The 10,078-nt window shown below is 33.5% G+C and overlaps 2 protein-coding genes across 2 annotated transcripts; one reads left to right on the forward strand and one right to left on the reverse strand.

The window, feature by feature from the left end:
- Positions 1–4,672: 4,672 nt before the first annotated feature.
- On the reverse strand, positions 4,673–7,462 carry LOC132629222 (protein PLANT CADMIUM RESISTANCE 3-like). The gene is made up of 4 exons (XM_060344936.1): positions 7,224–7,462; positions 6,465–6,536; positions 5,994–6,206; positions 4,673–5,190 (listed from the first exon to the last, which is right to left on the reverse strand). The coding sequence occupies exons 1-4, from the start codon at positions 7,354–7,356 to the stop codon at positions 5,111–5,113; spliced, it is 498 nt and encodes a 165-aa protein (XP_060200919.1). The 5' UTR covers positions 7,357–7,462; the 3' UTR covers positions 4,673–5,110.
- Positions 7,463–8,375: 913 nt separating this feature from the next.
- On the forward strand, positions 8,376–8,929 carry LOC132629221 (protein SENESCENCE-ASSOCIATED GENE 21, mitochondrial-like). Its single transcript, XM_060344935.1, has 2 exons — positions 8,376–8,587; positions 8,855–8,929. The coding sequence occupies exons 1-2, from the start codon at positions 8,399–8,401 to the stop codon at positions 8,912–8,914; spliced, it is 249 nt and encodes an 82-aa protein (XP_060200918.1). The 5' UTR covers positions 8,376–8,398; the 3' UTR covers positions 8,915–8,929.
- Positions 8,930–10,078: the final 1,149 nt, after the last annotated feature.

Raw genomic sequence — 10,078 nt, forward strand, 5'->3', positions numbered from 1 at the left:
AGCTTATAACTGAACTGTGCTAGCATTTGTAATGCGAAAAAAAAATGCAGGGTTGGACTAAATTGGACTATTGAACTTTATAGAAGAGTGAATTGAATATAGTGAAAAGAAATACCAAGAGTTCTATGTTGTTTCACAAGTCAATGTACAATTAAAAAATGGACTTAAAAGTATTAGTGACTCTCTCTGATTTTGAAAACTTGTGAATATGTCGTCTCTCCATCTTCCATTCGATAACTTTCAGTGTCCATTGCTTGGTTATCCTTCTGCTTGAAAAAATCTTTCCATTTAAATGATTTGTATTTTTCCATTCTATAGAGTAATTACTAGTACCAGTATTTTTGTATCATCTTGAATATCAATTTTTCGTTTTTTTTTTTCAAATGTGAAAAGATGGATGATTGCATTGGATCTTTCCAAAAGATTGACACCAAAAAACTACTTGTCACCATAGAAGTGACATTACTGGTAAAATTTACTTTCCTTCTACTTTACGATACGTACTAGCATTTGAAATGCCCAAAAAATATGAAGGATTGGACTGAGTTGGATTATTGAACTTATTAAACAAAGAAGTTTGTTAATTCCTTATCAAAATTGTCTTGTGAAAAGAGAAGTTATTAAGACTAATTTTGTGCAATTTCAGGAGTGAATGCATGCATGGTCCTTTCAATGCAATGGTGGATGACGCAAACCATACCACTCAATGGGAAAAAAAGACTTGATGACGGCTGCACATACTCAAAGGTTTCTTTAGCTGGCACTTAGACTGCTACTACTATGAAAAAAGTCAATAGAATGCGATAGGGGAGGAAAAAAGGCTCGACTAAGGTCTCTTGAAGTCTTTGTAGCTGTTCCTGGACTTTGGCTAGGTCCACCAGAAAGAAAAGTTGTTGGCAAAAGCGTGGCTTAGGTGTGACAGTAGCGATTGATCCGGCCCGTTCCCATCCCCGTTGGCCCGGTAGCGTTCCGTCCCGCTCTGATCCTTCCCTGACCCGTTCCCACCCCCTCTAAAATGAATTGCTTTAAAAAATCCGCACTAACTAGGGCTTGCACCAACAACCACTTTCAAAATTAGCTATTGGCAATGGCAACAAACGGCCAATATGAGTATGGCCCCCAAACAACCCTTCCCCCTTCAATTTTTATTTTAAACCCTAAGTTAATATATTTATACTTGAACTCTATTTCTCATTTATAAATACCTCCTCTTCTTCTTCATAGTTCTATAGATGAATCAAACTTTTACTATTCATTAGTTAAATGATTTGAAAGTCTACAGTACTAACAAAAGAATTTAACACATGATTTTGGTAGGAGTAGTTGAGCGAGCCCCGAATCTTGAGCGCTAGGCGTGTTTACAACACTTGGGGCGTAAGCCTCACATAACAATGCCCTACTCACGAGTCTCAAGGTGTTTACTAAGTGTCTCGCCTCAGGGAGAGTCCAGCGTGACAACAACTACAACATAACCAATGTAACCCCACAAGTAGGATTTGAAGAAGGTAGAGAGTATGTATATCTTAACCCTACTTTGGGAGGTAGAGAAGTTTTTTTCTGATAGAACAACGACTCAATGAAAATCAAATAAAAGAAGATTAGGAAAGATGTCATGGCAAATAATACTAATGCAAATAAGGAATCAAATGTGATAGTTATACACTTAACGTAGAGATTAACTACAAGCCTAAAGCTCCATGCAGTTAGCACTCACTATTTTCAGTAAACTCAGAACTTAATATAAAAAGGTACAAAAACTTTAAGTAATTAAACTTGGTTTCAATACCCATATAGAGCTGACCCAAAAAATGATCATTAAGTCAAGGCTGACATTTTTATTTTGTTTGATTTGACATTTAAAAAAAAATATCAAACTAAATTGACATATATACATATATTTGCACCGTCTCACTCTCTCTTCTGTATTTGAACAAGGGTTTTGCTCTTAGAGATATAGCTTCTCTCTCTTTTTTTTTAAATCAAAGTTTTTTGTTTGAATTGCTCTGGGGCTGCTGGTCTTCCTTGTTAGATTGTTTTTGAAACTCTTTTATTATTTCATTCTCTGATGCATACATGTTTGTTTAAAATTTTTTGGTTATTGAACATGTAATCTAAAAGTTCATGTAAATTTTCCTTTACTCCCAATGAAAGAAAGAGCATTTGAAAAAAATAGCATCGGCATGTGAAAGCCAAAGAAAAATGTTTAAAAGTGGATTATCATTCTCATCTCCAACCAACAGCTTTCTTTCATATACCCATTTTTTCTAATTTTTTATATTTCTAGAAAATGGATCTCCAAATTGTATTAGTGTTACATGGTTGAAGAAAGGGGATTTTCCTATAAGGAAAATTGAGACTCCTTTATACAGAATATACCACATATCAGTGTTACATGTATCAGGGTTTCTGAAAAAAAAAATTAAGAGTACCTTGTCGATACCCATTTTTCTAATGCTTAAAAGTACCTTTAATTTTTTGTATTGCTAGAAAATTGATCTCAAGAATGCATATCTTCAATGTTTGTGGAAAAAAGGGAAAACTCCATGGTGAAAGGGTTTCCTTACAAGGAAAATTGAGACTCCTTTACGTTTCACCTGCATTTGCAATTTTTTGGTAATAGAAATCATATTACCAAAAATAATATGTTTTGTTTGTGGTTAGTTTGGACTCCATATATATTAATATGTTTAGCGATCTTTATTTCGGCAATAAATAATATGTTTAGCTTAAATGGTTACAACATGTTACTGAATGAAAAACAAGCAATTCTCTGCCAGGAGAACTTACTCATTATTAATGAAAAACAGCATAAAACTTATAGAGATAATCTGTTTGGCCAAGCTTATTTTTCTTCAAAAGTATTTATTTTTTTCAAAATGTGCTTATTTTAAAAAATGTGAGGTATTTGGCCAAGCTTTTGAGAGAAAATAAGTACTTTGCGGAGTGGCAGAAGCAGTTTTTCAGAAGCTAACAAATGTAGTTTTCCCCCGTAAGCACTTTTTTGAAAAGCATTTTGAGAAAAATACACTTAAAAGCAATTTTTAAAAGTTTGGTCAAACGCTAATTGCTGCTCAAAAATGTTTTTTAAAATTAATTAACCAAACACAAACTGCTTCTCACAAAAAATATTTTTTTAAAAAACACTTTTCAAAATAAGTTGATTTTAGAAGATAGGTCAAACAAGCTATAAGTATTGTTTCTAAATTATTTGTTCAAAATATATTTCAGTGTTCGATAAAACTGTAATTTAAATAATTTGCCTAATTATTTGTGACCCATGGATTAGCTTCAGGAAATGGGCAATTCGCAGGAATGCCCCATTCGGGGTGGTCTTTAATTTTTGCCCCTCAAATTGCTGGTCTTTAATTTTGCTCTTTGCCTAGAATACCTTACGGTATTGGGTTCGAACCTCGGCTTAGGCATAAAAAAAAATTAAATAAAATTTGGCAAGGCAAGGCTTTTGGAAAAGTCTACCTTATGCGGCATAGCCTTAATGCATAACTAAAGTTCTCCTGAATTCAGCAAAGGTTGTCGTATAAGACAGACTTTTAGTTACTAAAGTTATGTCGGATCCGGCATAGGTTGTCTTATAAGGCAGAGTTTTAGTTATGTCTTAAGACAACCTCTGCCAGATGCGGCAGAGCTTTTATTTATGCCTTAAGGCAACCTATGCCGCACAAAGCAGACTTTTCCCAAAGCCTTAACTTGCGGTTTTTTTTTTTACTAAGAGGGATTCGAACGGTATTTTCGATCACTTTTTTAAGCGAAGGGAAAAAAATTAAAGATCAGCAATTTGTGGGGCAAAAATTACAGGGAAAACTGCGGATATATACATGTTAAGAAGAAATATTTACGAAACGTGACGATAGTTTTCCTTGTTTACAAAACATAACGATATTTTACGAAACATGACAAATTTTCATATATTTTTCATTTTTTTATTTTATTTTCAGAAAATAATTTTTTTTAAAATATTTTTTAAAAAAAATAATTTTATTTTTAAAAAATATTTAAAAAAAAAAATTAAACATAAAAAAATTATATTTTTTGCTCAAAGGCTTAAAAAATTACCTCAAATTTTTGTGTATGAAAGCTGTATAAAATGTGTAAGCGAAATTTTTAATATAGTTTTTCATACACAAAATGTGAATGAAATTTTAAGTCTTAAGCGAGATATACACATTTCATACCATTCTCATACATAAAAGTTTGAGTGTAATATTTAAGCCTTGATCGAGATCTACACATTTCATATGTTTTTCATACACAAAATTTGAGCGAATTTTTTAAGTCTTGAGCAAGATATACTCATTTCATACACTAAAATTTAAGCAATTCTTTTAAGTCTTGAATATAGTATCAAAGTTGTATACAATATTGTTGTAGTTGTATTAATTTTAGAGAAATCTAACATGAATTTTATACACGAAAATGTGAGCGAAATTCTAAGCTTTGAGCAAGATACAAATTTCAAACCGTTTTCATACATACAATTTCGAGCGGATTTTTTAAGGCTTGAACGAGATATACATATTTCATACAGTTTTCATACCGTTTTCATACACTAAATTTTGAGCGAACTTTTTAAGCCTTGAGCGAGATATACACATTTCATACAACTTTCATACACAAATTTTTTAGCGAAAAAAATTAAATTAAAAAAAAAAAAAAGTATGTTTGTTATAGAGTTTGTAATGTTATGTTTTATAAATAGAAAACTATTATATGATTTGTAAATATTTCTCCTTAATATGTATATATAGGTACTTTACTCAAAATTAAAGACCACCCCAAAAGAAGGACAGTCCGTGCAAAAACAAATGTCAGGAAATCCTCCCGAGAAAGATGACTTGAATTACGGGCCCCAAAAATTCAATTTTTTTGACCCAACACCAAACCCACCCAATACTAGGTAACAAGTACACATCTTACAATTATCATAGAAGGTGAAGGATAGTAAAGAAGTAATACACTTTTTTTATCATAAGCAATCAACAACCAATATAACATCTTGCGAGGACAAGAGCAATATTTACATATCTCAATTTTTTTTTTTTTTAAAGAAAGAGCAATACATATATCACACTGAACAAGTCAACATTTTGTCCATTTAACGAGTCATTCCTCCTTGAACTTCTGGAGCCATTGCTATCCCTTTGTTTTGGTTCTTCTCCATATTTCCCTTCCAACCTATATATATGTTGTAAAACAAGAACCATAAGTATCTTAACAATTTTAGCTAAAAAGAAGATATTTTGTATCCTTTGTTATTTTATATATGGCAATGTTTGACCGAATAAGCAATTTAAGATAGGCAAAAAGACTTCTCATACGCACATATAAAAAATATTCCTAAATTTTATAGTATTAAACATGGCATGGCATTGTTTTTTTATTTATTTATTTAAAAGGATATTATTAAATGTAAAATGAGAAGTTTAAAGTTATATAAAAATGAAAAAAGTGTCATTAATTTTTATAAATAAATGTTAATAATGTCATATAAAAAGGAAGATAAAGGTTAACTTTTTTGTTGCTGTTGTTTTTTTGGTCAAGGAATATTTACACCAACAAATGTTATGGCTAGAGGTTTCGTGTTCGAGTTCTGGGAATGGAGTTGCCTTTGATATGAAGCGTTTTACCTCCTCTCCTGACGCAAATTCAGATATATGTTTGTGTGTGTATTGAATCCCTTTGACTTTTTCATGTATTCCCTTGACTTTTTCATATGTTTATTTTTTTATATTTAATTTAACTACACTTAATGAAAATCCTAACTCCATCACTAATGGGGTGATATATAAGTAACCCTCCATCCTTAACTACAGTTCTCGATCGAGTTCGAGTCCTTAAAAAGGAGTAGCCTTTGGCAGAACATACTTTATACCTCCAAAAAGATAGATTTTTCCAACGCGAATGCAAATTAATCGGGCCACAAACGGATATTGAACTGAGGAATAAGAAACAAACATAAAAGAGGAATATGTGTTTACCAATAGACATGTCAAATCCACGGTGTTTAAGCTCACGGTACTCTTGGCACAAAGCACAACTTCCACAGCAGAGATGAAGCAAACAATCCCCAGAAGCGCTTTCTGACAAATTGTATTGTTTCCTAATCTTTGTACGATAAAAGCTTGAATAGATGAATCCACATCCAGTAAATGCTTGTATCAAAAAATACAGAGCTCCACTTGCACAGCAAGCTGAAATCAATATCGATCACACGTCACAATTGTTTTTGTCCAAAAAAAAAAAAAAAAAAAGGTTAAAAATTTACTCCCTACATCTCAATTTATATGAGGTTGACTTATTGATTTGGAGTCAAATAACTTTTTCTTTGGCTACGATTTTCTCCACTCTTTTAAAATTGTAATCAAAGAAAGAATTATTTGATTTTCCAAATAGCTCAATTCTCATCTAAATTGAGATGGGGAGTAATGAATTTATGTGAAAGAATTTACAAGGAGTTCCTTGGTCCACGATCTCTGCAATCCGTCCAAATGTAATACATGGACAAAACCAAGTTATGAAACCTGAAAAAATAAAAGCTTAAAAAATCAGAAATTAAAGAGAAGAATAATTCAATAATAAAATGGTAACAAAACCATGCAAAAGGGGAAAACAGTTACTCCTCTCCGAACTTGTATTTCATAGTTTGATTGGGAATTAAATTTAAGAAATAAAAATAGCTTTTAAGTTTTGTGATTTAAAATATATACCATGTCATAATATTTGTGTGCACGGTTAAAAAGAAATTCTCATTAAGAGTAAACTGTGAAATTTATAGTTATTCAGTGGTGAAACTTGGACATTCATTGAGGATGTTTAACTTTCCTTGTGGAAAAAATTAATAAGAAAATAGTGTCATGCTCAGTATAATTTGACAAAAGGTGTTCAACATACCCATCTTCTGTCTATGTGACTCTGCTACTGACAGGGGCGGAGCTATGTTAGCTCCAGGGGATTCAGCTGAACTCCCTCGGCAAAAAATTACAGTGTATTTTTAAAGTTAAAATTATTTTATTATGTATATACAGTAGATGTTGAACCCTCAGACATCTTCGTATATTTACCTTTTAGAATTTTTGACCCCTTAGATGAAAATTCTGACTCCGTCACTGGCTACTGGCTACTGATACTTAATTGTTTACGAAATATACAAAGATACATAGCTATTGTACAAAATTAACACAAAAGGACTTAAAAAAAGAACAACGTACAGTTTGGGACATCATAGCAACAGTCAAAAAGTCCAGTGGACCAAGTTCCGGGATGATTAGCTTGTAACTGGCCCGGCACGGGGATGCCGGTCGTCGGTTTTTTGCCATAAATTGGAGCTGAGGGGTTCTGCATGACTTAAAAACTTAAACGTTTTCTTTTAAAAAAAATGCTTAAATTCAAAGACAGCAAAGAGAGAAAATGAAATGAAAGGCACAAAAAAGTAGTATGTAGTTTTTGTGAAAGATATGCAAATTATCAGCTGTATTTATAGTGGAAAAAGAAGGGGGAAAAAAAAGTATTATATGAAGGAAGGGTCAAAAAAGGATGTTAGTGACTTGGTTTTGAGTCTTCGGTTGTCAACAAATTAATCAATTACTTACAAATGTTCTTTATCGTGTTATTTGTGCAACCTGTTCGATCTCCTTTTTTTTTTTGGGGGGCGGGGGAGGGTTTGGGAGCAGTGGCGGAGCCAGGATTTTCACTAAGGAGGTTCAAAAATATAAAAGAATAAGAAACGAGGAAGCCAACGAGGTTCAACATCTATTATTTATACATAAAAAATAATTTTAACCTTGTGTATACACGATAATTTTTCGCTAAAGGGAGTTCGGATGAACACCTGGCCACAACTTGGCTCCGCCCCAGGGGTGGTAAAGGTTTCCATAATGGGAGTTTATTTCATGTTAGATCAAAAAGGATATAGAGAGCAGGATATAGCCTTTAAACCTCAAGAATTACAAAGCTCGATCCAATTTTTTAAATCGATAAGCGCGATTAGCCCTGCATCCGTTAAACATTCCTTTTTGATATATATTCATATTTATGCGTAATAAATTCTTTTTCTCTATGAACCTACATATACCATCTGAACGAAAGTTAGGCAGAACGAAACAAGGGATCTACTTTGGAGTAGAGTTTTTTCTTAAATGACGTTCTATGTCTACTGGGAGAGAATATTTACGCCATGTAGCCCATATTTTGAGTTTGTTATCCGATTTAGTCCATATTTGTGTTTCCTTTTATACACTTTATACAAGGTTGATGCATTATGTGTAATGCTTTCTACTCAGGTATAATGTTGTATAAAGTATTGTATATTGGGTTACGTGGTGTAATATTTTATGTTTGGCTGTATATTTGAAATTTTTCCTTTTTTTTTTTATGTGACGTGTATATGAATTATGTATGTATGTGCAGGCGTGGATATGCGGCGGCATCACAAGGTGTGGTCTCCGGTGGTGCCAAAGGAGGTGTGCCAAGGATGATGCAAAGAAGTGGAGAGGAATCATCAGTGAAGACATCATGGGTGCCAGATCCAGTTACTGGTTACTACAGGCCTGAGGGACAAGCCAATGAGATTGATGTTGCTCAGTGGCGGACCTAGAATTTAAGAGTCGTGGGTGCCTCATTAAATTTAATAAAATAAAATCCTGAGCAGAGATTCGAACCCAAGTTCCCTGGTCATCCAAATCTTTAAAGTTTCACCTGGAAAGCAAAGCACCCAGCTGTGTTTTTTATTTCTAGGGTGCTTTTCGAGTTTTTCTACCCAATTTTCATATATTTTTTATATAACTATATCTAGACTGCGTCGAATTTAACGGGTGTTGGAGCACCATTACATTGGGCATAGGTCCGCATTGCTGCTGAGCTCCGTAAAATGCTCTTGAAGCACAAATCTAGAAACAACTGAAGAAAAGCTATGGATCGAAAAACGAAGCTGTGGGATTCATGTTCGGATACTCATAGAAAGTCTCTGATCAACTAGAAAAGAGCTGGAGGATTTTAGGAGATATGTGTTATTAGTAAAAAAATAGTGAAAATCTACTCCTTGTCCTTGATGCTTCGTGCTTTTCAATTTTAAGCTTAATGTTTTTCTCCTATCTCTATCTTTTTTCATGCAGTGAAGGAATCGTATTATTACGTTACTTCTCAATTTATGAACTGGGTTTTTTTTTTAATGCCTTTTAAGTTTTTTAAGTTGTTAATTACTCCATTGAGACTTAGGAGTATATTCGTTAGGTAGTTTTTAAATACGGAGAAGGGCCAAATATACCCCTGTACTATCAGAAAAGGGTCAAATATACCCTTCGTTATACTTTGGGTCCAAATATACCCCTGCTATTATACTATTGGTTCAAATATACCCCTGCCCCGTTAAAGTTGTCCAAGTTGGACATCCAATCCTATGTGACACTAATATTTGATGAGGTGAATGCCACGTGGCCTGACACCTCACCACCCCTAACCTATTTTATCCTTTCCCTCTATTTGTTCTTCCACCATTTCCTTCCCCTCCACCATCATTGCCAACTAAGAATTGAGAATTTTGGCACTTACATGAAGACGGAGAATTCCTTCGGCACAATGATAAGAACTGGCAAAGTCAATTGAATTACCAAGATATACCTGGCAATGATCAATAAGTGTCAAAACAAGGATCAAGATGATTGTTACAAAAACAGTGTACAACTGCTTATACCCAGAAGAACCATCCCATTAGCACTCAAAAATAAAATATGCTCCTTGAAAGCTCAATCCGAATCAGAGGAATATTGATAGGGCTTTAGTGTCGTTACCATCTTAGGCAGCACCTCCCAAATCTTAATTTTTGGAACATGGTCCTAAAATATTTGCATTTTCACATTCCCAAATTTCTTCATTTCTCAGTTCTCTGTCTTTATTTAAGTGTCAACATTCTCAATTCTTAGTGATGGCAATGGTGGTGTAGGGGAAGGAAATGGTGGAAGAACAAATAGAGGTAAGGGGTAAAATGGGTTAGGGGTGGTGACGTGTCAGCCCACGTGACATCCACCTTTTCAAAAATTAGTGTCACGTAGGATTGGATGTCCAACTT

This window comes from Lycium barbarum, chromosome 2, assembly GCF_019175385.1.
Source record: "Lycium barbarum isolate Lr01 chromosome 2, ASM1917538v2, whole genome shotgun sequence".
Lineage (NCBI taxonomy): Eukaryota > Viridiplantae > Streptophyta > Magnoliopsida > Solanales > Solanaceae > Lycium > Lycium barbarum.